The 27,226-nt window shown below is 48.5% G+C and overlaps 1 protein-coding gene across 4 annotated transcripts in view; it reads right to left on the bottom strand.

Annotated features, from left to right (window-relative positions):
• ttn.2 (titin, tandem duplicate 2) overlaps positions 1-27,226 on the bottom strand; it is a 231,626-nt gene that overhangs the window by 59,085 nt on the left and 145,315 nt on the right. For all 4 annotated transcript variants that reach the window (XM_038719985.1, XM_038719986.1, XM_038719987.1 and 1 more), the window contains 54 exons: positions 26,917-27,204; positions 26,530-26,826; positions 25,921-26,107; positions 25,641-25,756; positions 25,252-25,551; positions 24,637-24,936; positions 24,414-24,519; positions 24,090-24,286; positions 23,698-24,003; positions 23,456-23,609; positions 23,244-23,368; positions 23,024-23,142; positions 22,720-22,900; positions 22,147-22,449; positions 21,017-21,562; positions 20,534-20,836; positions 20,010-20,166; positions 19,712-19,854; positions 19,338-19,456; positions 19,033-19,210; positions 18,638-18,922; positions 18,232-18,525; positions 17,786-18,085; positions 17,375-17,680; positions 17,055-17,281; positions 16,650-16,964; positions 16,025-16,139; positions 15,593-15,901; positions 15,285-15,466; positions 15,027-15,156; positions 14,708-14,859; positions 14,387-14,534; positions 14,071-14,291; positions 12,910-13,006; positions 12,392-12,688; positions 10,941-11,240; positions 10,455-10,769; positions 9,623-9,846; positions 9,324-9,474; positions 8,948-9,229; positions 8,472-8,774; positions 8,051-8,356; positions 7,676-7,957; positions 7,282-7,469; positions 6,059-6,170; positions 5,752-5,890; positions 5,149-5,312; positions 4,909-5,060; positions 4,631-4,787; positions 4,201-4,482; positions 3,722-4,021; positions 3,145-3,438; positions 832-2,836; positions 18-705 (listed from right to left, as the gene is read on the bottom strand). In XM_038719985.1, coding sequence (XP_038575913.1) covers positions 18-705; positions 832-2,836; positions 3,145-3,438; positions 3,722-4,021; positions 4,201-4,482; positions 4,631-4,787; positions 4,909-5,060; positions 5,149-5,312; positions 5,752-5,890; positions 6,059-6,170; positions 7,282-7,469; positions 7,676-7,957; positions 8,051-8,356; positions 8,472-8,774; positions 8,948-9,229; positions 9,324-9,474; positions 9,623-9,846; positions 10,455-10,769; positions 10,941-11,240; positions 12,392-12,688; positions 12,910-13,006; positions 14,071-14,291; positions 14,387-14,534; positions 14,708-14,859; positions 15,027-15,156; positions 15,285-15,466; positions 15,593-15,901; positions 16,025-16,139; positions 16,650-16,964; positions 17,055-17,281; positions 17,375-17,680; positions 17,786-18,085; positions 18,232-18,525; positions 18,638-18,922; positions 19,033-19,210; positions 19,338-19,456; positions 19,712-19,854; positions 20,010-20,166; positions 20,534-20,836; positions 21,017-21,562; positions 22,147-22,449; positions 22,720-22,900; positions 23,024-23,142; positions 23,244-23,368; positions 23,456-23,609; positions 23,698-24,003; positions 24,090-24,286; positions 24,414-24,519; positions 24,637-24,936; positions 25,252-25,551; positions 25,641-25,756; positions 25,921-26,107; positions 26,530-26,826; positions 26,917-27,204 — 14,447 coding nt within the window. The remainder of the gene's footprint in view (positions 1-17; positions 706-831; positions 2,837-3,144; positions 3,439-3,721; positions 4,022-4,200; positions 4,483-4,630; positions 4,788-4,908; positions 5,061-5,148; positions 5,313-5,751; positions 5,891-6,058; positions 6,171-7,281; positions 7,470-7,675; positions 7,958-8,050; positions 8,357-8,471; positions 8,775-8,947; positions 9,230-9,323; positions 9,475-9,622; positions 9,847-10,454; positions 10,770-10,940; positions 11,241-12,391; positions 12,689-12,909; positions 13,007-14,070; positions 14,292-14,386; positions 14,535-14,707; positions 14,860-15,026; positions 15,157-15,284; positions 15,467-15,592; positions 15,902-16,024; positions 16,140-16,649; positions 16,965-17,054; positions 17,282-17,374; positions 17,681-17,785; positions 18,086-18,231; positions 18,526-18,637; positions 18,923-19,032; positions 19,211-19,337; positions 19,457-19,711; positions 19,855-20,009; positions 20,167-20,533; positions 20,837-21,016; positions 21,563-22,146; positions 22,450-22,719; positions 22,901-23,023; positions 23,143-23,243; positions 23,369-23,455; positions 23,610-23,697; positions 24,004-24,089; positions 24,287-24,413; positions 24,520-24,636; positions 24,937-25,251; positions 25,552-25,640; positions 25,757-25,920; positions 26,108-26,529; positions 26,827-26,916; positions 27,205-27,226) is intronic.

Genomic DNA, 27,226 nt, shown 5'->3' with positions numbered 1-27,226 from the left:
GGAAGAAGTTTACTTACCTTGGTGACCTCAGGGGCTTCAGGGGGTCCAGGTTTGCTGAACTGAGTCTTGACAGTGACAGGCTTGCTCTCCATGGCAGGGCCAGTTCCCATCTTGTTCTCAGCCCTCACTCTGAAGATGTACTCATTACCCTCCACCAGACGAGTGACGTTGCAGTACGGTGTGACCACAGAGGCGGAGTATGTGGACCAGACCATCCTCCTGGTCTCGCATTTCTCAAGGATGTAGCTGTCCACCTCGCAACCTCCATCATCCTCTGGACCGTCCCACACCACTCTGCACTTGTCGGCTCCAATTCCCGTAAGCCTGAGGTTCCTCACGGGGCCAGGGACGTCCAGGACGTTAACATTGGCGTATGCCGTGAAGGTGCCGGCCGGGTTGGTGGCTGTAATGATATACTTTCCAGTGTCAGTGCGTCTGGATTTGACCAAAAGGAACTTGGAGTAGTCTGGGCCAGTCTCATAGCTGATTCTGGGGTTGTCTCCGACAGCCTTGTCTTTGGTCCATTTGACCTCAGGCTGGGGCTTTCCTCTCAGGCCGGCCTCCATCCTGACTGACTCTCCGGCCTTCACTGTCAAAGCTCCAGCCAGCTTCAGGTCAATGACAGGCTTCTGGATCTCCTCTTTCACCAGAATGTCGGCAAGTTTTACCCAGGCACTCTCTCCTCCTTCATTAACGGTCTGCACCCTAGATAAAAAAATTATAACAATTATTAATTAAAAGTAATTTACTCAAAAAACACCATTTCTGAGAAAAGAGAAACCTTTCAGAACAAACACCATGAACTTTTAAAGGAAGAATGAAGTATCCTACCTGAACGTGTACGTATGGTTCTCAGTGCACTTGTCAGCCAGGAAGAAGGTGTCGGTGAGAGTGCCCGTGTTGAGTTTCGTCCACTCCTCAGCATCTTTGGCTTGGCACTCCAGGTTGTAGGAGATGTTGGGGCTGCCACCGTCATAGTCAGGCTTCCTCCACCTCAAATAGACGTAGTTCTTACCAATGTCAGTGGCTCTGAAGTTCTCAGGCTCACCGGGCTTCTCAATGGGGTCGATGGCAAGCAGAGGGGTCTTGGTCTCCACACAAGGTCCTGGTCCAACCTTGTTTTCGGCGCAGACACGGAACAGGTACTCATGGCCCTCCATGAGCTTGGTTTTGATCTTGCGATTGGTGCAGTTGGAAGAGATCATAGACCACATGCTAATGCTGGGTTCACGACACTCCACAATGTAGTTGGTGATCTCGGATCCACCGTTGTCCTTAGGGGCCTCCCAATTGATCATGCATGAGTCCTTGGTGGCATAGGTTGTGTGCAGGTTCTGGCAGTGGCTGGGTCTGTCTAACACATTGACTGTGATTGTGCAAGAGGCCTCACCGCCCTCATTTGAAACCTTCAGGACGTATTTACCATGGTCAGCTCTTGTGGCCTCTTTGATCCTCAAGTGGACCACAGGGAAGTTCTGAATGATGGTGACACGTTTGCTGTTCTCCAGAACGGTCTCCTCCTTTGACCAAAGCACTTCTGGGTCAGGACGAGCCTTGATGTAGCCAATGATGTTGATGTTGTGTCCGACACGCACAGTAACACGCTCGCGGCAGGTGACCTCCATCTCAATCTCTGGAGGAATAAGGATGTCCTGAGCAGTGATGGACTCTGGGACTTCTCTGGACTCTCCATCTCCAATCATGTTGGAAGCATAGACTCTGAATCTGTAGGTCACGCCCTCCTCCAGACCCTTCACAGTGTATGCACACTGCTTGATGAAGTTGTCCAGGTTCACTTTTTTCCATTCTTCAGTGTCGGCCTTCTTCATTTCCACAGTGTAGCCCAGGATGGGACTGCCTCCGTCTTTGTTGGGTTTGGTCCACACCAGGTCAGCGGTAGTCTTGCTGTAATCTTTAACTTTGGGGTTGACAGGGGGGCTGGGGACAGTGATGGGCCTACACGGTTTGCATGGATCAGAGGTGGGAGAGGGGCCACTGTAGCCGGCAATGTTCTCAGCAAACACTCTGAACTCGTACTCATTACCCTCAAACAGACCCAGGACTCTGTACCTCAGGTCCTTACAGGGCGTCTTGTTGACACGGATCCATTTTCCTCCCTTGTGTCTGCGCTCGATGATGTAGCCAGTTATCTGGCTGCCACCATCAGCCAAGGGCATGGTCCAGCCGAGTGTAACAGCATCCTCTGCGATATCAGAGGGCTGTGGCTTACCAGGCGGGCTGGGTGGCATGAAGGTGTGCTCGGCGACAGTGGGTTTGCTCTCCAGAGGAGCGCCGATGCCCATCTTGTTCTCAGCACGAATGCGAACCACATACTCTGTTCCCCTCTGCAGGCGAGTGATATTGAGACTGGTAGCGAGGCTTCCAGAGCTCACACATCCCCAGGTCTCCTTGTTGGACTCTCTCTTTTCCACAATGTAGTTGGTGACGGGGCTACCGCCATCATCCTTGGGAGGACGCCATTCAATCATCATGGAGTCTGGAGTGACCTCCAGGATGTTGACAGGTCCAATGGGAGCAGCGGGAACATCCAGGACAGTGACGTTCAAGGCCACTGTCTTGGTTCCAGCTGGGTTGGACACGGTGAGGAGGTAGGTGCCGGTGTGGTGCCTGGTGCAGTCATTAATGCTGAGCACAGTGGAGAAGTTGTCAGTGTCGATCTTGACATTACCCTGGCTGGTGATCTCCTCTCCTTCAATGGTCCACTTGGCAGTGGGAACGGGGATTCCTCTCATGATAGCTGGCAGCCTGATGGTGGAGCCAGCCTTCACAATGATGCCTTCAGTGAGCTTAACGTCCACCTCGACAATTGGAGGCACTGTGAGCATGAAGGCAGAGGAAGTTACCCCATGCTACTACACTCATAATTAAACACTGAAGTAACCAACGCAAACTGACAAACAGAACCCACATTAAGAGGATAGGCTGCTTATGTGTAATTAATAATGATAATAAAAATATTATAATAGGACCTACAACTACACAAATATTGGTGCTACAGCTGGTGACTGTAAACGGAGAAATAAAACTGAAACATTCTCCATCTATATATTAATTATAGCTGATCAAGCATAAATTTCATCTTATAGAGGTGACGTAGATTATTGGTTCTGTTCTGTATCTCACCCAGTTTCTCCTGGCAGAGGATGGGCACGGTGGTGTCGGGTCTGCTAAGGCCAATGGCGTTCTCAGCCCTCACTCTGAAGCGATAGGTCTTTCCTTCCTCCAGACCAGTCACATGACTCTCAGGGATGCTGACGGTCTTCCACTCGTCCCACTCCTTCTCTCCCTCTTCCTGATACTCCACCAGGAAGCCTGTGATCTCACTTCCCCCATTGCGGTCGGGCCAGTTCCAGACCAACCACACTTCAGTTTTGTCAACGTCGTCATGGTGCAGGTCTTTAGGTGGACCAGGAGGGACTGGAGGAACGTAAGGAAAGACATTTAGGGTGAACGGGAGAGTAGGAACGCATTCACAATACAGACTCCACCTTTCTTGGTGCTTAAGGAAATTCACAATTGCTTTGTTATACTTTTACATAGTGGCATACCAAATTATGTGTACAAAAACGTCCATTTTGCTATGTTTCATCTCAAGAAGAGTACTTTTTGCAAAGTATTTTGTTTGTTTTCTGAGGTCTACTCCCACTACAACATACTACATATTCATCTGCCGATCATGTGTCCACTGTGCTTTACTCACAGAGTGGGTTCATTGCTTTGATGGCCTTTGGTGTCTCGACGTATTCGCTGCGGCCGTACTGGTTCTCAGCAGCGACTCTGAACGAGTACGATGTGCCCTCCATCAGGTGCTTCAGCATCATGCTGCGTTTCTTGGATGTTGAGCAGACAGGGACCCACTGAGTGGACGCAGTGTCTTTTTTCTCCACCACAAAGTTAGTGAGACGAGCACCGCCGTTGTCCTCTGGGTCCTTCCAGGACAGGTAGGCGGAGTCACTCCTGATGTCAGAAACCCGAAGGTGCTGGATGGGACCAGGTTTATCTGAAGAAAACATATCAGGAACGTCACGAAACTGTCAACTTTGACTTCTCTTTAGTGGAAGATACAAAATGGAATGAACTACATGTATCATATCAATCACAGTTAAGACTGATTATCCTCACCAAACTGCTAAATCACACTCATGTATTCAAACCAAAACTAGTTTTTTCAATTCTTACCAAGGACTAGCACGGTGCATGTTGCGGTCTTTGATCCAACGGAGTTCTCCACAGTTAGGGTGTAGTCTCCACAGTCACCACGGTTACAGAACCTCATCTCCAGCTTGGTGCCTTCCTGGTTGGTCTCGATGTCGGCCCTGGTGGGCACCTCGGCGTCGTTCTTCTTCCAGGTGACGGTGGGGAACGGGACGCCTTTGATGAAGGCCATCAGGGTGATGTGAGTACCGGCCATGGCCTTCACCTCTCGGGTCATTCCGGCATCCAGAATCAGCTCTGGGGCCTCTGAGGTGTAGAAGACCGACAGGAGAGACATTAACAGTTGAACTAGTGAGATTTACCGGTCATTAACACTGTAATATCACACAGAATTTCTTCAATCAGAGTTACGAGGTGGTTCAGATAAGACTGAACCACTGAAATGACGACTCACCAAGTCTGTCCTGCACTCTGATTGGCTCTTTCAAGTTAGCCGGGTCAGACTCTCCGGCAGCGTTAACAGCCATGACTCTGAAGCGGTACAGAGCACCGTCATCCAGGCCGATCACCTTAAATTTGGTCTCCTGGCAGGAGTCTGGAGTCTGGTTCACCTGAGGACAGAAGCAGGACAAGAGTTCCAATATCAAGGTTCACTACAGATTTAATGAGAATAAGAAGATGCGAGGGGGGCCATGGCTGTTAGATTTCATGGTAATTGGACAGCCGCCTTACCTTGCTCCACTCCTCCTCTCCAGCCTTCTGGAACTCCAGCAGGTATCCGAAGATCTTTCCTCGGCCGGTGTCGGTGGGAGGCTGCCAGGACAGAGTGACTGACTCCTTGGTGAAGTCGATGACCTGGAGGTTCACCGGTGGACTGGGTTTCACTGTGGCAAAGGACAGGTAGGTATTCTTGTCATGAATTGGCACAGTAATAGCAATGCAATTAAGTGTTGTTGTAAGAGGTGAACTTACCGATGGGATCTTTGGCGAAGACGGGTTTGGATGGTGGGCTCGGGTCTCCGGCTCCCACCTCATTCTCAGCGCTGACTCTGAACTCGTACTCACAGCCTTGCAGCAGCTCCGTCACCCAGTACTCCACCTTCGGATGGATTCTCTCTGTGTTGCAGCGAACCCACCTGAAAGCAGAAACATTAACAGCTAATCTGTTAGCCACTGACAAACATGTTCATATTCTGTTTTGCAGCCTTGCTCTTTCACATTTTATGGGTCAAGGTCAGGGTTGGGATACTAGTTTCATTATGCATATATTACCGAAACTATGAATCAGGTAACTGTTAAGCCAAAATTTGTATGTCTAGGCTGCAGCTTTTCCTTGTAAGGATCTGCTGCTTTTCAACATCTCTGGGGTTTTGGACTGTTGCTCGGACGAATAAGAACACTTGAAAACATTACCCTTTTTTGATTAATCGCCTAATTTAACCGATTACTTGATGTGTAGCTCATAAAATTGCAGCTGAACTGTTGATACCCAACAGTTTACCGGTGAGACTCGGACTGGGGGCATAGCTTTACCCTCCGAACGACAGAAGTTTGTAGCGCTGTGTGTTTGTGCACCTGTTGGCCATGGTCTCCTTCCTCTCCACAATGTAGCCTGTGATAGGTTTCCCTCCGTCGGCAGGTGGCTCCCAGCTGACGAGGGCGGAGTCATGGTAAACCTCCTTTACCGTGGGCTGTTTAGGAGCGTCGGGCACCTCTGTGATGGAAACAAACAAATGTAGTCCCACTGATGAGACACTGCCTGATGCCTCACCAGCACTACCTGCTGCTGCTGGTTTAACAACACTTCTAGAATGGACTCCTCAGCAGGCTACGTGACCCCCTCTGTATGAACATCTCTGTCAGTGTGTTTGTCAGGACTTACTGAAGATGTCTTTAGCCTTGGATTCTGCGGACAGCAGGGGGTCGCTGATGCCGTAGATGTTCTGAGCCATGATCCTGATGATGTAATCGCGACCCTCGATCAGCTTCGGCACCTGAAGTAACAGACAGCAGGAGGCGTTTGTCAGTACTGAGGAGTTACTGTCAAGTGTTTGGCTGTGTATCGACGACCTCAATAACTGTAGTACTAAAAGTTGACAGTTGGGCTAGCTGGTTAGCATGCTAACTTCAGCAGTAATTGATTGAACTGAGTTGTGTGAACGTCACTTCCGGGGCGCGCAAGCTTCTGTGCGACCAGAGAGCAGCATGAATGCTGAACACCTGATTATAATCAGGCGTGTTTTTATGTGTGCTTTTACGGGGTTTTTTTTATGTTGGCGTGCACTTTTTAAACCTTTTAAACCTACTTGTCAATCCGGACCCATATCTCTTTGGTGATCAAACTTTTAATCTCCCTATAGGGTCCTTTGGGGTTTTAAATGTGCACATACTGGCTGCTTAAATGTTGTGAATAATGTGTGTGAGTTGTGTTATGTACTGTTGCAAAAATACTGCTCTTAACTAATTGCCCCTAGTGGGATTAATAAAGTTTATTGAATTGAACAGAAATTTTTGCAACAGAACACATAGACGTCTTTCATGTCAGAGCTGTTACATCTGCACATCCTGTTGAAATTTTTTATAAATCTCTTAAAATCTTACACATGGAACCTTTAAATGAAAAAGTATAAGTCATGTTAAATCATTAAGAATACAATCATTTACTTCCTGTAGTAGTATTATTGCCTGTTTACGTGGTAATATATCAGAATATACAATCAAAGGTTCAGTGTGTAAGTTTTAGAGGCACCTAGTGGTGAGGGTTGCAAATTGCAACCAGCAGCTCACGGTACATTCAAGTGCTCCTCGGATGGTCCCATTTCTAGAGTTGTGAAGTCGTTCAGTGTGTGTTCATGTGTCAGAATGTGGGATCAACATGGACGCTACTACAAAGATCAGCTACGCTACTATCAGCTCCTGGAACATGATCTGTGTATTTAGTCTGTTGACTCTTTAGTAAATTGTTGATTGGTGAAATGACAAATAACTTCTATTTTTGTCCTTTAACTGTAATTTTCTCACACGCTTTTGAATAGTTTAACCCAAACAGGTTTTCTCTAGTTAAACTATCTTTTCGTCTGAGCATGTCAGCTCTGATCTGCACACCTTGCAGGTGGTCCTGGTACAGGACGAGGTGACAGGCATCCACAGGTCTCTGTTGGTGTCTCTCTTCTCGATGATATAGTTGGAGATAGCGCAGCCTCCGTCGTCCAGAGGAGGGTTCCAGGAGATCACCATGTAGTTCCTGTAGACCTCGTTGAACACCACGGGGCCCATGGGAGGCTGAGGACGGTCTGACAGGGGGAAGCATTTATACGGGTGACTTTTTATACAGGCTGATCAAGTCATTCCTATCGCTTTATATCTCGTTCTATAGATACAAAAAAGTGTCTTCAGTGGTGATTTTTCAAATACTAAAACCTGCACGGATATCAGGAGTACATCCGCATCCGGGAGTATATCCGCTGTGAATCAGAGTTTGAGCGGAGCAGCGACTCACCGACCACGGTGATGGTGCAGAGTCCTGTGCGAGTCCCAGCGGCGTTCTCCACGCTGACGCAGTAGAGGCCGCTGTGCTCTCTCTTGGTCTTGCTGATGGTCAGGCTGAGGTGGCGGGTGGTGCTGTGGAGGCCGATCTCGTCATCCGCCTTCAGCTCCTCTCCATTCTTTGTCCAGGCGATAGCCGGGGCTGGTTTACCACTGTAGCGTCCCGACAGTGTGCAGGTGTCTCCCACCTTCACCATCATCTTGTCCCTAAAGTCCAGGTCCAGAGTGGGAGGTTCTGAGGTGGAAGGGAGACAACAATTTTAGCTCATGACATTTTTTAATGGAATGCATGATTTATAAATTCTGCTGTTGTGGTTGCGTCACTCACCAAGCTCGTCCTTGCACTGTACAGGCTTAGAGGCGAAGGACGGTTTGCCCTGTCCCACCTGGTTGATGGCGGAGACTCTGAACTCGTGGCTCGAGCCGTCCTTCAGTCCTGTCAGTGTGAACTTCTTATCCAGCAGCTTGTCCTCTCCACCTACCCGCGTGAAGTTGTCCTTTCCGATCATGCGAGACTCAAGGACGTACTCAGTCACCTCGGCGCCACCGTCGTACTTGGGCGGTCTCCAGGCAACAGAGATAGAGTCCTTGGTAATTGCGGTGATGATCAGGTCCTCCGGACGCTCCGGGACGGCTGGAGGAGACAAACACAAGCATGAGAAAATCCAGAAGCTGTGACTCGACAAAACAACCTAAAGGATCAGGATGTATTTTTAAAAATATTTCAGGTTGCTGTGTGTCGGACTTACAGATGGGGTCCTTGATGAGAACCATCTTGTCGGTCTCAATGAAAGGTCCCATGCCGATGATGTTCTCAGCTGCAATCCTGAAAAAGTAGCCCTTGCCGTCGATGAGTCCCTGCACCACGGCGTTGTTCCTCGTCACCGTGTAGGACACCGAGGTCCAGCCCATGCGGTCCGACTCCCTCTTCTCGATGATGTAGTTGGTGATGGCTGAGCCGCCATCGTCCTCGGGGGAGTACCAGGTCAGTTTGCAGGAGTCGTTGGTCAGGTTCTCGCCGGCGAAGGGGACACCAACCGGTCCGGGGACATCTGGAGGGAGGGGAGAGGCGGACAGAAACCTCAGATTAAAAGTTCTAGTTTTACTTTAAGTTAATTAAATCTACATTCAGGTATATCTACATGCAAATACGGCAGCTCTTAACAAATTTCTGATAACTGTTCTTCTCTCTGGATGAAGGATCATCCCGGTCAGGCTGACTCACCCAGGACCTCGACGATGATGGCCTTCTTCCTCTCTCCGCCCTCGTTCTTGGCACTCAGCGTGTACATGCCCTGGTGTTGGCGTTTGCAGTTCTTGATGATCAGCGAATTCGAAATGCCCGTCGTCTCCACCACGGCCTCTTTGGGCACCTCGCCGTCGTCTCTGCACCAGGTGATCTGCGGTGCGGGTTTACCAGAAACGTAGGCGATGATGCGGATGGTGCCACCGGCGTGGACCACGATTTTCTCCTTCACCGAGGCGTCCAGGTCCATCTCAGGAGGAACTGGAGGAGAAGGTGAGGATTTGTTTTTAACAAAATGTTCCTACCATTAGAAACACTGCTTGTCGGGACCACAGTTAAATGTTCAGAGTCTTACTTGTTCTGTCTTTGAGCTCGATCAGCTCAGACACGAGTCCTGGATCTCCTTCTCCGGCGGCGTTCACTGCTCGGACTCTGAAGCGGTACAGACCGCCTTCCTTCAGGCCAGCCACCACGAACTTGGTTCCTCTGATCTCTGTGTCCTTCGCCTGCAGAGAGACGAGAGATCAGGGCACACACAACAACTATCAACTATCCAGATTCACTGAAATGAAAACTCAACAGGTTCATTGTTAACGTCTTCATGTTTCATATTTTATTACATTCTAATTTCTGAAGAGGTTCACATCTCCGTACCTTCTCCCAGCCCTCCTCGCTCTCGGGCTCCTTCTCCTCCTCCTCGCTCATCATCAGCAGCTTCCTCTGAGCCTTTTTCTCCTCCTCCTCCTTGTTCACTTCCTGGTACTCTAGGATGTAGCCTGTGACTTTTGACCCTCCGTCCACCTGAGGCGGGATCCACTCCAGCTCCACCGTCGACTTCGTCCAGTCCGTCACCTTCGGGGTCGGCGGCCCGGGAGGCTCTGCACGCACACACAAATACTGTAAGTTCGGTTTCAGCATCATCAGATCAAACTCACAGAAGTTTAGTCTGGACGTTACTGGACATTTCCCAGAGCTTTTAGTCACATCATGAAGGCCACAAAATCTGGCTGAAAGTTGTGGAAAACTTCCTGTATGTGGACCTTGTGCTAACGAATGTTTACAGCGATTAAGGTGATGAGCATGACTATAAGTTGGTGTGACCTTGTCTCGATTACAGAAACAGGTTGATTCAAAGACTTACTTGCTTATTTTTTTTAGTTTGATTTCATCCTTTAGGACACAAATTCATTTTACTTTGTTTTGCTTTTCCATTTCTCTGTTCATTTTATGTCCCTTGATGTGCCAGCTGGCTCACATATCCATAACTTGTGCCTATTGCTGAAAATGGATATCTATCAGCCAGCAGTGATTACGTAGAGGGTCAGATTTACATTCAGGTACAAGAGTGTGTGTGTTACATCTTAACAGTGATGTCTTCACATTTATTTTTAGGTCTTTTTGCTTTCTGGCTCTCTAATGAGTTTAAAGAAGGCGTGAAGAAATTAAATATTTAACGACTGTAATACAGTGAAAATGTCTTTCTTACTGATGGGGTCTCTGCAGAGTATGGGGTCAGAAGGCAGGCTGGGAAGACCACAGCCGGCGGCATTGACGGCGATGACCCTGAACTGGTACATGGCGCCCTCCAGCAGGCCAGTGACGTCCCAGTTGTTGCCCAGCGGCAGAGCGCGGATTGGCTCGCGGGTGACGCGGGCCCAGCGCTTGGCGGTGGTCTCCTTCTTCTCGACGATGTAGCCGGTGATGGAGGAGCCGCCGTCGTATTTAGGCTCGTCCCAGTTGACGGTCATGGACTCCAGACAGACGTCTGTCACAGTCGGTTTCTCACACTGACCCGGGACGGCTGCAGGTTTTAGATAATGTTGTTATTGATCTTGGAAGTGAACTAGCCAACTAATAATACTATTAATAATAACTAATACTATAATTAATAATGTTCATAGTTAAGGAATTTTATAAGGAACCTTTGACTAAAGAAAAAACTCATAATTAGAGCAGGCTGATCTGGACTCACTGAAGAGGTTTCTGGCTTTCTCCTGCTCGCTGACCACCGGTGGCCCGACTCCAAACTTGTTCTGGGCCATGACTCTGAACTCGTACTGGTGGTTCTCCGTCAGCCGGTTCACCGTGTAGGCACACTCCTTGGGGTCGTTGGAAACGTGGACCCAGGACTTCCTGTTGTCCTCGCGCTTCTCAACCACGTAGTTGGTGATCTTGGATCCGCCGTCGTCTGTGGGGGGGTTCCAGGCAAGGCCGATCCTGTCCGCAAACACCTCGGTAAATTTGATTGGTCCGACAGGTGGGCCGGGAGGTCCTGGGGGGGGTGGAGGGAAGGTGAGTCACATTTGTTTTAAAATGAAACATTCATGTAGCCTCAACACGGGAAGATATCGTTCTCTGGAAAAGCTGCAAAGAACAAATATGTTTATTTTTTTTACCGAATAAACCACCTCAAACATGACTATCAAACCTGTCATCAATTAAAATGTTTTTGTTTCTTGATTTTAAATAAATAGTAATTGTTCATTCGCTAATAACTGTCCAATTCTCACGCAGCACATTTACAGTTTACAATAACAGGGTGAATTCAGTGCAACTTGCAATTTTAACCAAATCACTGCAACTTTTCGGTCAACGCCAGCAATCTCACTTCCTTGTTTAGAACACGCAGCGGACACGTGTGATACCAATGTCTCACATTTGTCTTACAAAAATAACAGCAAAGGGACGTGAAGACCAGGATCCAGATCTTCTTTACCAAAGAGTAAACTGTTCTGAAGAACGTGCAGTGTCGTGGTCGAACAAAAAATTCTTTTCCGCCGCAAAACATACGGAGAGAATGTCAGAAACACATGGAGGACGTCAGACGAGACACTGAGACATAGGCTGCTGCTTCCCGGTCAGCTGCAGGACAGAACCAAGGTCAGCTCGTTTAAATATGCAGGGTTAGGGTTAGGGTCAGGCCCGCCAAGTCCTGGAGGGACTGTTTGATGATTCAACTACAATTCTAAAGTTGAAACATCACAACTTTCATCGCAGTTTTTAGAAAAGCTACCATCAAAGTCCCAGCAGTTATTTAAACAGTAGATCCTTGATTTCAGACAGAAGTAAACAAAAGCAGCTTCTGATTTCTACCAAACGGTCACTGTGACACGCTATCAGCTGTAGCTAGCTAACTAATTAAGCTAACATTAGCTTCATGAGTTGGTAGAAAACTCCAGGCTGATGTTTTATTGTTTCCAGCTGCTCCTTTGACATGTAATTCTACGAAATCATGTAGTTAGCTAATGATATTCTAACTCTTTTGGCCTCTGATGGTGGTGAACTACTTACTCATGCTAACTATTGCAGGCACCTCACATTAGAGCAGATAAACAGTGTTTGATCTGTCTTACTAGTTACTGTTGCAAAGTTATTATTGGACAATTTCTGTTGGGTGTTAAGACAAGTGTTCAGGTTTCTCACCAAGCACGCTGAGCTTGATGTCCTTGGTGACGCTGCCTAGGCTGTTGCTGGCTGTCAGGCTGTAGAGGGCGCTGTCGAGCCTGCTGGCCTGCTGGATCAGCAGCGTGCACTTGTCCTGGGTCACCAGTTTGTTGATGTGCTGGTCGTAATGGATGGCGGCCTTCTCCTCAGGCTTGGCCAGGCTGGCCTTCTGCCAGGTGAGCGTGGGGAAAGGACAGCCGCTCACCCTCGCCACAACGCTGACATCACAGCCCTCCTCGCCCTCCATGGCCTCACGCAGCTCAATGGTGGGAGCGCCTGCAGAAAGAAAGGAGATTCTTCATTAAGTGGCCGGCAGTTAACAACGTTTAAACTTCTTTCTGAGGCTCCCAGTAGTTGTTCAACCAGGAGTGAAACTGTTCCACTTTTCTGTCCCCAGTGGTATAAAAATATCAGTCTTAAAACTCAGTGCTTGTATAGTCCTAACTGAAAAAGGTGAAACAGGTAGCCTGTAATTGGCTGAAGCGCCTGTTACTCACATGTCTGATCCTTGATGACCAGGGGTCCAGCAGTGGTGGAGGGTCGGCTGGGTCCAGCGGCGTTCACAGCTTTTACTCTGAACTCATATTCTGTTCCCTGGGGGTCAACGACAAGACAATTGTAATACACTACAGTAATATCTGGATAAGCATGGGCTGATCATATCTGACATCTGATATATAACATATCTGATCATATCATGGGCTGGAGTCTCAGCCTCACCTCTCCACTGGCTTCAAACAGTATTTCTCAAGCAGGAACATATTCTACCAGTCCATCAGTTATAACTCTACATCAAATTAATTTATGGTTTCTCAAGGTTCCAATTTTGGGTGCATCTGTTGTCACTTAGTATGTAACAGTAATGAACAATACACTTTATTTGAATGCATCTTTTTAAAACCACAACGTTTAAGCACAATTTGATTACTACACACAGATACAGCAGGTATAAAAATAAACCAAAAAATGAACATATGACACAATAAAATGGGTTAAAAAGACTTAAAGAGCAACCTAACATCCCGATTTGTTTGAACACAACCTCTGCACAAATGAAAAGCTCACTGCTGCCTGGAATCTATATGAAATGTAAACCCACTGGTATACAAGCTCCACCCTGTGCTAAGAACTGTTACTGAGCATTAGTGGAGACCTATTATGGCTTATGACTTATGTACAATTTAACAATGTTGGATGTTTATGTTAAACATGGCCAAAGCTTCAAATAATGAGTATTTAAAAGAAATCCCTGTGAGCCAAAACCTCAGATTTCCTCCTGTTCTGAACGCTTTTCAACTGCTTTTTCTACCAACGTTGTTCCATGTATGGTCATTTGCTCCCACAGCAACGCTCAGTCTGCCTGTTCCGCCCAGCAACAACAACAGCCTGGTAACATGCTTAAGGTCTTGGCCAATCAGAAGAGAGTGGGCTTTGAGCCTTACAGAGACAGGAGCATCTACAGCTTGTTTCAGACAGAGGCTGAAATGAAGGCCTACACGAAGTGTATAAGTTTTGAATTTTGAATCATGCAAAGCTGCCATACAGGAGTCATAGAACTACAATATAGGACTGGAAAAGCAGTAGAATAGGTCTCCTTTAATAAAGGCAGAAAGTAGCAAAGTGAGAGAGGTGTGATCCTTTAAAGGAGATAGACTGACCTCCTTCAGGTCCTCCACCACGAAGGTGAGCTCCTCCACATCCCTCTTGTTGCACTGCTTCCAGGTCTCCTTCTCCTTGCCGCTGGTGTCCCAGCTCAAACGCTCAATAATGTAATGCTTCACCGGCGCGCCGCCATTGTTTTTGGGAGGCTCCCAGCTCAGAGTGGTGGTGGTCTTCGTCACCAGGTTGACCTTCAGCTTGGTGGGGGGGTCGGGTGGGTCTGAGGAAGAAGAGGGAGATTAGTAAAACAACTCCACTAAGGTTTTGGCAGATCGTGCTGTATTTCTGTGGCTGGAATAGTAGATCTGTCCTCACAGATGGGGTCTCTGGCCCGGGCGGGTTCACTGGTAACAGTGAACGGGCCGAATCCAAGTCTGTTCTCAGCACGAACCCTGAACAGGTAGTCCTGACCTTCCAGCAGACCTGGCACGACGTAGGCCTGGCTAGCACAGGCTGCATTCACCTGATCACACATCAACCAATTCATCAGTTAATCAATCACCAACAGCAGAATTTATTTAACATGGGTCTTATTCTCATAATTGTGGCTATTCTGACTGTAGCTCAAGCTAACATGATAATTGCAGTGTACATAATAACTGTCTATATCCCACATTCAACTAAAGCAATGTTCACCTTCGTCCAGGCCTTGTCAGTGACACATTTCTTCTCGATAAAGTAGCTCTTGATTCTCTCTCCTCCATCGTTGTCTGGTAGTTTCCAGATCAGTCTCATGGTTGACCGGCTGATGTCAGTAACCCTCAGCTCCTTTGGAGCTCCGGGGACATCTGCACCCGAGAAAAAATTAAAGTCAAAGATCCAAGAACAACAAAACTATGACCCCAACATACACACTTTTACGAAAGGAATTCTGAAGCTCAGGCGCGAGCTTGTAGCAGAACAGTTTAGAGATGTATCCAACCTCGAGGTCTAGATAAAAACAATACAGACATACCGAGGACATTGACTCTGACGTTGACATGTTTCTGTCCGGACTTGTTCTTGGCGGTGATGGTGTAGCGTCCAGAGTGACTCCTCAGACTGACGGGGATGGTCACAGTGGACGTGGTGTCAGTAGACTCAACCTGAATACACAAAAACAGTTCCAAAATTAGACTAAAATCCAACAACACAACTGACCTGAACAGAAGACAGAGTTCTATTATACTGTTTTATGCGAAGTAAATCCTTGTGTTTCTTTGTAGGGCCTCACCTCAGAGTCCACAGGCAGTGTGTGCAGCTTGTTCTTCTTGTGCGACTTGGCTTTGCCATCATAGTCCCAGGTTACCTTGGGAACAGGGCGACCCTTGATGCTGGCGGGGATCTTGATCGGATCTCCGGCACGGATGCACAGCAGATCGTCGGCCATTACGTGAATATCGATAGAAGGCGCAACTGTCGGAGTAGAAATATCAGTGGAAACGTCAGTGAAGGACAGAGAGACATGGACAGAAACACATTCGGACAGCAATGAAAGAAAACATCTATTTGTTGAAGTTGAAAGTTTAGAGTTGGACATACGTTTGACATCCTCGATGAGAACCTCGCTGGTGCGGGGGCTGGGGTCGGACTCGCCGATGTCGTTGACAGCGATGATCCTGAAGCGGAACCGTTTCAGCTCACGAAGGCTCGGCACGGTGAACTCAGTGGTGGGGTGCAGCGTGTCGGGGTCATTGACCCTCACCCAATCAGATGTGCCCTCACCTTGGATCTGGATAATGTAGCCCTTGATGGGGCTTCCTCCGTCCCTCTCTGGTGGACTCCAGGACAACGTGACACTGTGCTTCGTCTTATCAGCCACCACAGGAGCAGCAGGCATGCTAGGAGGAGCTGGAGTGGAGAGGAGCAGTTAGTATCCAATTTGGGAAGATCTTCCAAACTTCCAAAAAACAGAGAAACTAGTCTGTTTAAGATTACTGATGTGGTCAGAGGAGGACTTGTTTTTTTACTCACTGAGTGGGTCGACAGCGAAAGCAGAGTCGGATGGTCCACTGAATGGTCCAGTTCCTGCAGAATTGCAGGCAGCAACCCTGAACTCATACTCTGTTCCTTCGATCAGACGAGTCACCTGGGAGATGGAGAAAATGTGTGGATGCGACTTACTCCTGAGACCATAATAAAGGACTGTGATCGTCCTTTCTGAAGGTGTGTGAAAGATCTTCCTAATGGCCTGTACCAGACTATCCTGAAGGTCTGTGACATACCATTTTTAAAGGTCTTTAATGGACTTTTCTAAAGCTTTGTGATCGACTTTCCAAAGGACTTCAATGGACCTACCTAAAAGTATGTGATAAAGCATTCTGATGATCTGTGACAGATCTACGGATTTCTCTGTGACAGACTATCCTAAAGGTCAATGACGAGCCATCCTGGAGTCTTTAGGTCTGTTTAAGTGTACGACAAAATTCTATTTTGGTATGTAGGAGGTCAACAAAATTTGAAAGCAGATCCTACGCTTCCCAGGTGAGAAGTTTCTTAAGGCAGCGCACATAGAGTTGTGAATACTGAGGCAATAATTTATGTTCAACATGAAAAATTGATTCTGTGCCAACACAGAAACAAAGCCCCACCCACTCACCTGGTAATCCCAGCCTTTCATGCCCCTCTTGGTGACTGGCACCTTGTTGACTTTGGCCCAGTAGGCAGTGCCTTTCTCCCTCTTCTCCAGCCAGTAGCCAATAATCATAGACCCGCCGTTGTCTCTGGGAGGCTCCCAGGTTAGCGTCATGGAGGTCTTGGAGTACTCTGCAATGGTTGGTTTCTCTGGAGGGCCTGGAAGGCCGAATGGGTCTGTGATCTGGACTTCCTCTGTTGTGCAGGGGTCGGATATACCATAGCGATTCTCGGCTTTAACCCGGAACAAGTAGGTCTTATTGGTCTCCAGGTTCCACACCTGCAGGAGAGGGAGGTGGCATTTCCATTTAATGCAAAAAGTTCTATGAGAACCCCGTTATCATTATTATTATTGTTGTTGTTGACGTACCCCATATTTCCTCTCAATGATGCTGTTGGTAACCTGCTCCCACTGTGGTTCAGGTGGAGCTTCTTGACCTTCTTCCAGCTCCGGCTCCTCTTTCACTACATCCTTCTTCTCAATAATGTAGTTGGTCAGCTCGCTGCCACCATTATCCAGCGGTGCGTCCCAGTTGAGGTAGCAAGACTCCGCCCTGATGTTGGACACTGCCAAATTCCTGGGTGGAAGTGGCCGGTCTGAGAGGAGAGCACCATACAGTTAGAGTATTTTACATAAGCGCATCCTGTCTTTTCTGCCTCTGATTGAGTCAGTGGCAAGTTTCAACTCACCCAGCACCATGACAGTAGTGGTGTGCTTGGCTGAGCCCATGTTGTTAGACGCAGACACGGTGTAGCTGCCACGGTCCCTCCTGTTGGCTGCTGGGATGGACAGCGTGGTCTTGCAGTTCATCCGGCCGGTCTCCACCGTCTCTATCAGCAGAGTCTCGGTGGGCGCGATCACCACGTCATCCTTTGTCCACTCGATCTTAGGGATGGGGAGGCCCAGGACATCAGCTGGGATCTCAATGGGCTCACCCTTCCTCACAATAATTGAATCACCTTTGAAGTGCTTCAGCATGTGGACCTCAGGAGCCACTGAGAGGAATAGGATGGGAGCAAAACAAATCAGCACAGAAAGAAAAACACTAGTGCCTACTATTAGCATCCCTAAGGAAATCAGTTTTTCAAATATTAACTTACCTTCATCGTCTTGGATGACCACAGTGAATGGGATGGATGGCTCGCTCTCTCCCAGTAGGTTGGCGCACTTGATCCTGAACTCATACATCCAGTCTTCTTCTAGGCCCTCTACAGTCATGGTCATGTTGGGGCAGATCTCTGTGTTGCAGAGTTCAAAGGCCTGCTGGTCCTGCCTCTTCTTTTCAACGAAGTAGCCGATTACAGGGCTACCGCCATCATTACGCGGTGGCTTCCAGGTCAGCGTGATGGAATTCTTGGTGCGCTCGGTGTAGTGGAACTTCTCAGGGTACGATGGTGGGCCTGCAGAACCACCAAAGCAATGATTAGCCTTAAGTGCAAATTTAGATTTTTCTACCAAGATGACTTTTCATCCTACTGAATTCTTGGTCCCACAAAATAATTTCAGCAATCATTTCTGAATTAAAATCAAGTGATTTTAGGCTTACCCTGTGGGTCCACAGCCTTAATGGGTCCAAGCTCTACGGGTGGGCCCATGCCATACTTGTTCTTGGCAATGACGCGGAACAAGTAGTCCTGTCCCTCCATGATGCCCACGCACTCGCACTTGGAGGAGGCGGTTTCAATAGGCTGCCTCCATGTGTGCATCTTAAGGTCTCTTCGCTCCACGATGAAGCCGGTCAGGTCGCTGCCTCCATCATCCTCAGGGTCGTCCCAGTTCAGGAAGATCATCTTGCGAGTGACAACAACGGGCTTGAGGTCCGTCACAGGTCCGGGGACGTCTGAAGATGACACAATATTATGCTTATGTATTAATTTTTCATTCATAGCATCAATTCATTGCCAGTTAACAGTCAGGTTTTTTCATCAAGTTCTGCCCTGACTTTCACTCACCCATGACCTCCACTCTGGTTGAAGCAGACTTGCTGCCACTGGGGTTGCAAGCAGAGATCTGGTATTTGCCGCAGTCCTTCCTCTGGACGTTCTTGATTGAAACAATGCTGTCATTGCCCTCTGTGAGGATCTCCACACGGTCTTTGTCGGGTTTGCTGTTGTCCTTGGTCCAGGTGATGGATGGGTAGGGTTTACCTGTGACTGTAGCGGGTACAAGAAGTGTCTCGCCGGCTCTGATGACTATACCGTTCTTGACGGACAGGGCCAGTTCAATCACTGGCAACTCTGGGGAGGGCAACCAGCAACAAGGAAAGATGTCAACAAAAAAAAAAGCTACGAGATTTCCATCAACACTGAATTAGACCACATTTGACCTCTAGGGTTTTGTGGCTGACCTGCAGGATTCCTGACGAACACAGACTCTGTGAATCCTGGTGTTCCCTCTCCGGCAGCGTTGCAGGCGATGACTCTGACTAGGTACTTGGCTCCCTCTCGGACTCCATAGACAGTGAAGGCCCGAGTCTTCCAGGGACGCTCTGTAGACCTGGACCAGTCCTTGGTACCAGCCATGGCCTGAAGAACACCACAGAAACATTAGTCTAAACTGAATGTTTAACATTCAGTGAATAAGAACCTGCAGATACAAATAGAAACAAATGTGAGTAAAGCTGAAAAAGTATCAGAGGACTGATGATTTCACCTTATCCACGTGGTATCCCAGGATCTCTCCTCCACCGTTGTCAGCAGGTGGGTCCCACTCCACGTCGATGGAGTGGTCGGTGGTCTCCACCACTCGGGCAGTTGGAGGTCCAGGAGGTACTGAATAAACACAGATAAGACACGTTAACTCTGAGACTGACCATAAATATCCTGTTCACAACTCCTGGTGGTTCTTCATGATTCTAGTTTACTCCAAGTTTCTGATTACTGTCTGTAGCAGCATTTTCAACAAGTATTATCCTGGAGAACGGGAGTCAACATGGCAATGCCAATTATTTTCTTCAACTTTGACAGATATGGAAACCTTGATCAGAGTCGCACTGAACATAAAGGAGTTTAGAACTTTTTACGTACGGATTTGAGCCTGAGCTGTCTTGGGTTCGGAGGGGGCGCTGAACTTTCCGGGGCCGGCCTGGTTTTCAGCCGCGACCCTGAATATGTAAGTCAGCCCCTCCAGTAGACCTTCAACATTCAGCTCAGTGTCAGGGACCATGTCCCTGAAAACCAGGACAGAGGGAAACATTCAGAAAATATAGCAAATATATACCTGGTGAACTGGTCTCAGTATGCTTTGTATATTAGTATATTTCCCCAAACATCAGCTAACACCCAGATTTTCCCAGTCTACAAATTCAGATAGAAAAGTCTTCACCTGTTGACACGGGCCCAGTGTGAGCTGTTGATCTCGCGGCGCTCCACCCAGTATCCCATGATGGGGCTGCCGTTGTCGTTTGGCTGGTTCCAGGTGACCAGCATGCTGTGGGCTGTAATGTCGTCAATCTGTGGCTTATCAGGAGCCTCGGGAGTTTCTGAGGAGGAGGAGGAAGAGACCAGACATCAAGTTTTATTTTTAGTCATGCATAGTCATGTTTAGTCATGTTGATTCTTTTCAACGTTGTGCCCAAATTTCACTGCCTGCGATAACGGGTCCACTTGATTAATATCCTAGCGTACGCTGTTGTCGGAGTTAAAAAGTTTTCAACATCAAGTGTTGCATTTATTGCATTCAAGGCAACCTTTCCTACACAACCCATTTCATACAGAGGATAAATTAAATTCACTGACAAAGCAGGGGTAAATTTCAGCATTATATAAACTAAACTTTAAAAAACAACAACATATAAATAGAGTAGCTCATAGATCAAACATGGTATTATTCGGTAAATAATACCATACCGAAAGGATTTTTGGCGATGAGTGGTTTGGAGACGCAGAATGGGCCGGCGCCGTGCTTGTTCTCAGCCCTGACCCTGAAGATGTACTCCTTTTTCTCAATGAGCTTGGGCACCAGGTAGCGGCATCCTCTCAGTGTGGAGGTGACGCTGCTCCAGCCGATCTCCACCTTTGAGTTGTCCTTCTTCTCCAGAGTGTAGTTGAGGATCTCACTGCCGCCGTCATCCAGAGGAGGATCCCACCTGCAAATCACAGAGCTCTTCCTGACCTCCTCAAATCTGAAGTTCACTGGAGGCCCGGGCGTATCTGCGGACAGAGGAAATGATCATGTTACCCATGAAGCTACAGCACATCTAGGAGGATGCTGTAAACATTTACTCCCAGTCACTGTATCAACACAGTTATATTGTATTATCCTTTCATTCCTTTAAACTTGTATACTTGTATCTATAGAATAGAGAACAGACAATGTAAATGAATTCTCACCGAGCACGTTGACCTCGCAGGTCGCCGAGGCGATGCCGTGGTCGTTCTCCACCTTCACCATGTAGACACCGTGGTCGGCACGGAACGAGTCCCTGATGACGACAGAGGACGCTCCTCTGCGGCTGTTGTCGATGGCCAGACGCTCGTTTATCGTCGGGTAGTCGGTCTCCTCCACCTCCGGCTCTGCCGCCTCTTCTTCCTTCTTCTTCTCCTCCTCCTTCTTCTCCTCTCCTTCCTTCACCTCTCCCTCCTTCTTCTCCTCCTCCTTCTTTTCCTCTCCTTCCTTCACCTCTCCCTCCTTCTTCTCCTCTTTCTTCTCGGCCTCTCCCTCCTCTTTCTTCACCTCCTCCTTCTTCTCCACCTTCTTCTTCAGGGGTCTTTCGGGCCTCTTGCGGAGCGGCTCGGGCCGGATCACCTGGTTGTTCCAATACCAAGTGATCTCTGGGTATGGCGAGCCAGAGATATTGGCGTCCAGGCAGATCTCGTAACCGCGTTTCACGCTGAGGCCAGACTGCAGGCTGCCGCTCAGGAAAACCTTCGGAGGGTCTGAGAGAAAACAAAAAGTTTTTTTTTTTTATCAGAAAACTAATTCTGATCCAGATCTGTTCCTACACTAGACCCTGACCCAGTAGACAGGTCAGAGCTGTGGCCTTCTAATGTTGTGTTCATTGATTTGTTGACTTTTTTTTTTTTTTTTTAAATACCAGCACTGCCTCCAAATTTGTTGCTGGCCTAGTTCTGTCCAAAGCTCACTGTTACATCTTGTTTGTTTGATTGGTACAAAAAAGTGCCGGACTAGTTTGGATCGGGAGAAGCAACGTCCTGCAATCGGGGCTGGTTGCCTGGGAACTGGTCCTAACCAAGAAAGAGTCAGGAAGCAGGTGGATTTTGCCGGGCTAGCTGTGTCCTCATTTTGCTGTAGCTTCATACTTAGCATACAGACATGAGAGTGTGAACATCTGGCTCTCAGAGAGGAAGAGGATTCTTGAGTGTTATTTCCCTAAATTTGTTTCCAATTCCAACCAATTAAATGTAAATCAAAAATTTGAATGTCTGTAAAGCATTTTGTATGAATTTGTCTTTGCCCTACAATGTGTTTTGAGGTGAGCAGGAGCTCATGTCATCCTTACCAATGGTATTGGAGGCCTTGACGAACGGTGGGCTGCGTGACGGCTCACTGAGCCCGGCGGCGTTTTCAGCTGTGACTCTGAAGGTATAGTTCTTGCCCTCCGTCAGCCCTCTGACGGTGTAGGACAGGACGGGCACCAGGAAGTCGTTGCATCTCTCCCACTTGTCGTCGCCCTTCTGCTGCTTCTCCAGGATGTAGCCCATGATCTTGCAGCCGCCGTCATACATGGGAGGCTTCCAGGTCAGGGTGACGGTGCTGGATGTGGGGTTGTGGGTCTCCACGTCCACCGGAGGGTCGGGAGCATCTGGGACCAGAGATTTTACTTAGACTTCTCTTGGACACAAACTGCGTTTTTATTAATACATTGGTTTCATTTACTCATCTGAGGAACTAAATATGTACAGCAACAGAGTTTCTGTAATTTAACAGATTTAAGAATGTTCTGATCTTAATCATGTTTACAACAAAATGATCAATCTTAGGTAACGAATATCAGGAATAACATTTGCCTTTCAACAATTAAAACATTATCTAATTTTCACGCATCAAATAAGGAACGTCGGTTTCTTCTTACGTTTCTGGTCCTCTGCGATGACCGGGTTGCGGAGCTCAAGGAACTCTCCTCCTCCGATCTTGTTGACGGCCTGGACTCTGAAGTAGTACTCTCCGTTGGGAATGAGGTCTTTGACGGTCCAGCTCAGCTTGTTTTCTCCGGACATCATGTTGACATATGTCCTCCTGCCGGCCTCACGCCGCTGCACACGCACCAACAAATAACACACAAAAGAAACATCAGCTTCACTGTCCTCCTGGCTCTGAGGTCAGATTTTAAACCATCATCGCAGCTCAAAAATAAAAAAAGTGCTGCCATCTCAGACCTGCAGGACGTAGTGAAGGATGGGGCTGCCGCCGTCGTAGTCCGGAGGCTCCCAGGTCACTTTACAGGAGCTCTTTGTGATCTCAGAGGCCACAATTTCCTTACAGGGACCAGGAAGACCTAAAGACAGAGAGACAGAGACGTGTTATAAAGTAACCTGCTGCTCAGAGTCCAGGAGATTGAGGTTATCATGTAAGAACGGGACGTGTGTGACTGGGTACCGATGACTTTGACGTTGATGGTGGCGCTGGCGGCTCCCAGTTTGTTCTCCAGAGTAACTTTGTACTGTCCAGCATCAGCGTGAAGGCTGCTGTCGATCTCCAGGTGACAGGAAGTATACTCCTTCCTGTTGGACACAAACAATCAGTCACTGCTGCTCACTCAGACTACAGAATACCCCGGAGCAGATACAGGAGCGTTGCTGAAAACCGACCTGAAGCCGAGACGTTCGTCGGCCTTCAGCTCCTTGCCGTCTTTGTGCCAGGTGATTCTGGGCGAGGGGACGGCGCTGAAGGGAACCGGGATGTGCAGCTTCTCTTTTTCCACAACAACCAGGTCCAGAGTCTGGAACTCCAGCGTCGGGTTACCTGGAAACACAGGGGGAAACCCACCATTAGTGTCAGTTCGAGGATTTACAGAGCTTTGCACGGCGTTAAGCCCAGCAGACGGTCTTACAGTCAGATTCTTTGGCGAAGACGTTCTCAGAGATGTCGGAGGGCTCGCTGACTCCAACAGCGTTGATGGCTCGAACTCTCAGGATATATTCCTTCTCGGGGACCACGCCCTCCTCCACTCGATACTTCAGCTCCTTCACTGGACGGGAGTTAACCCTCATCCACTTCTCTGTCCCAGCCTGGCACATCTCAATGTGGTAGCCGCTGATGGGACATCCGCCATCCCTCTGTGGAGGCTTCCAGGCGATGGACAGGAAGTCCCGGCTGGCACCGGTAACGTGCAGCTCAACGGGCGGTGATGGGGCACCTGGAAGGGACGGAATAGATGTATTCGGACTCATTCTACACTTTTCTATGATTTTTTGACGAGCCATTAATCATCACCGGACCGACCTGTTGGGTCTTCGATGGTGAGGATCTCAGTGGGCTCGCTTGGATGACCGGCACCGGCCTCGTTCTCGGCTCTGACCTGGAACTGAACCTCTGTTCCCTCGATGACGTCTGTCACTCTGTACTTACAGTCTGGACCGGAAGTCTTCCCGCACTTCACCCAGCGAGTTCCAAGCTTCTCCTTCTTCTCAAGCGAATACCTGGAGGGCAGGGTCACAGAAAGGTGAACACACTGTCATACTGTAACACCGGAGAAGTAAATCTGGAATAAACAAGTGTAAGACCAAAATATAGTGTCATTGGTACATTTTTGGTGAAACCCCCCACCTGAGTATGGGTCTGCCACCGTCATTTTTAGGTTCCTCCCACTGCAGGTCCACATATCTCTTGCTCACAGCATCAACAGTAAGGGCGTATGGTGGCCCGGGAGTAGCTGTAACAAAACAAACTCTTATCATCCTCCTTCGACCGAGCGAACAGAGGGGATTTTCTCTGTCCCCCTGATCCCAATAATTCATCTATACATGAATGAAACAACCCTCTAGCTTACTGAAAGTGTCTTTGGCCAGCACAGAGTCAGGCAGCTCGCAGAACGGTCCGATGCCCACAGCGTTCTCGGCTGCGACGCGGAACACGTAGAGCGATCCTTCGTTGAGCGGCGTCACGGTATACTTTAGCTCCTTGACCGTGGTATCAACAGCCTGCCAACCTTTACGCCTGACGTCACGTTTCTCCACCACGTAGTTGGTGATGGCCGAGCCTCCATTGCGCTCGGGCACCGTCCACTTCAGCTCGGCGCTGTTCCTGCTGATGCTGATGACCTCCAACCAGCGAGGAGCCGTAGGAGGGTCTGAGGAGATTAGGACAAAGATTTACTGTCATATGTTGGCCGTCATCCGGGTCATAGTTATACAAGGAAGGTTAAAATTAAGGGCAACCGGACTTGGTTGAAGATACTTGAAGACATTTTGTCTCTTATCGGAGAAGCTTCTTCAGTTCTGACTGACTAGGGAATCCCAGCTATTTCACCTCTGTGGAGTCGTAATCAAAGTCCATTAAGTCCAGTTGCCCTAAATTTTAACTTGGATAATTGGCATGTTGGTCTGTTCTAGTTCAACGGGTCTATTTTAGAACATCAGTTCGACTAAATATCAGTTCTTCTTACTGAGTCTCTCTTTGCAGAGCACTGGATCACTGGGTTCGCTGGGTTCGCTCTCCCCGGCCACGTTAACGGCTCGCACCCTGAATGAGTACTCCTGCTTTTCCATGAGGCCCTTCAGGAAGTGCTCCAGGATGCTGATGTCCTCTGCAACGCGGATCCAGTCCACAGTGCCGCTCTTGAGCATCTCAATGACGTAGCTGTCGATCTTTGCTCCGCCGTCGTGCTCTGGTTTGGTCCACATCAGGAAGCAGGAAGTCTTAGCCACATCCTTCACCGTGGGTTTACCGGGAGGCCATGGAGGATCTGGAAGAGTTAGACCACGATGCTTTTAATGCTCTGAAAGGATTTTAGGTGCATACACGACTGAAGTGAGTGGGAAAATGTTTTTGTACCGATAGGATCTTTGACAAGGATCGGATCTGTCTCCTTGCTGGGTTTTCCAGTTCCGGCCAGATTCTCAGCTAGGACTCTGAACTTGTACTTCTTCCTGGTGGGAAGACCTTTGACTCTACAGAAGGACACATCACATCAACACAATGAACCCTTAAAAAGCAGCACAGTGTAAAACTCTTGGTCTTCCTTGAAAAAGAGATGTTTAATCTCAATGAGACCTGAGCTGTTTGAATAAAGCTTAAATAAAAACAATAAAGACAGTACAGCAGTTAGACTCACCTGTAGTTGGTGTCCTTGATGGGCAGCTTGTTGCATCTCATCCATCTGTCGTGGTCAGGTTCATATCTCTCCACCCAGTATCCAGTGATGGGGCTTCCTCCGTCCTCTTCAGGCTCGTACCAGTTCAGAGTCACAGAGTCCTTGGCGATATCTGAAGGCTCCAGCTTGTAAGGAGCTCCAGGAGTGTCTGAGGGCAAGACAAGATGGATTACGTCAGTCCCAACTAAGGAGATCGACATTTTACACCAGGACGTTTCCTGATCCAAAAATCCTTACAGCGCCTACCCACCTGGACCTGAGATAGAACCAATAAAGAAACAGACTGAACAGACAACAGCTGGACCCAAACAGTTTGACATTTTGGGAAATACGCTTAGCTTAGCTTTCTTTGGACAGAGCCAGGAGAACTGTTTCCTGCTGCTTACCGTCTCTATGCTAAAGTTAGCTGGCTGCTTGTTGTAGCTTCATATTTACTGTACAGACGGTCGAGCGGTACCAATCTTCACATCCGACTCTCAAAAAGACAAAACATCAGCCAACGAGTCAAACTCCTCCTTTGAGAATACAAAGACATGTGATGAACCTCAGTCCTTTGGTCAGGTGACCTACCGAAGGGGTATCTGGCGATGATGGATGGGTGATCAGCCGGTGGGCCGACACCAAACTGGTTCTCAGCAAAGGCTCTGAAGATGTACTCCTTGAACTTGACCAGGCCCACAGCTTTGTACGTGGTCTGTTTAACGGTGGAGGACAGCCGGTGCCAGATCTCACTGTCGGCAGCCCGGCGCTCAACGATGTAGTTGGTGACTTTGGAGCCGCCATCGTCACGCGGAGGGTTCCAGGCCAGGAAGCAGGACTCATTGGTGATCTCAGAGATGTCGAAGGCAGCCGGAGGGCCGGGCTTATCTGTGTGAGGAAAGAGTATTTGACATTAACAACAAACTAACACAGTCATTATGAAAACCTTTCTTTCCCTCTGTTGTCAACTGGTCTTACCGAGGATGTTGACGTCGACGGTGGCAGTGGCGCGGCCGCTGCTGTTGGTGGCCTCTATGATGTAGGTGGAGGTGTCATCTCTCGTGGTCTTGGCGATGGTGACGGTGGAGTGTCCCGGCTTGGTGTCGATAGACACCCTGTCATCTGGTTTGAGGACCAGGTCGGCCTTGGTCCATTTGACCCGTGGCTCGGGCTTACCTGTCACCTCGGCGGGGAGTTCGATCTTGCTGCCAGCCTTGGCTGTCAGACCGGCCAGCAGCTTGGCATCCAGTTGGATCTCTGGAGGCTCTGCATGGACAATAAAGATGAG

The sequence above is a fragment of the Micropterus salmoides genome, unplaced genomic scaffold (assembly GCF_014851395.1).
Source record: "Micropterus salmoides isolate LMB-PRFRI ecotype aquatic unplaced genomic scaffold, ASM1485139v1 Ms_hic_scaffold_15, whole genome shotgun sequence".
In the NCBI taxonomy this organism is placed as follows: domain Eukaryota; kingdom Metazoa; phylum Chordata; class Actinopteri; order Centrarchiformes; family Centrarchidae; genus Micropterus; species Micropterus salmoides.
The sequence above is the reverse complement of the archived record's forward strand: the minus strand, read 5'-3'. Positions and strand labels throughout refer to the sequence as shown.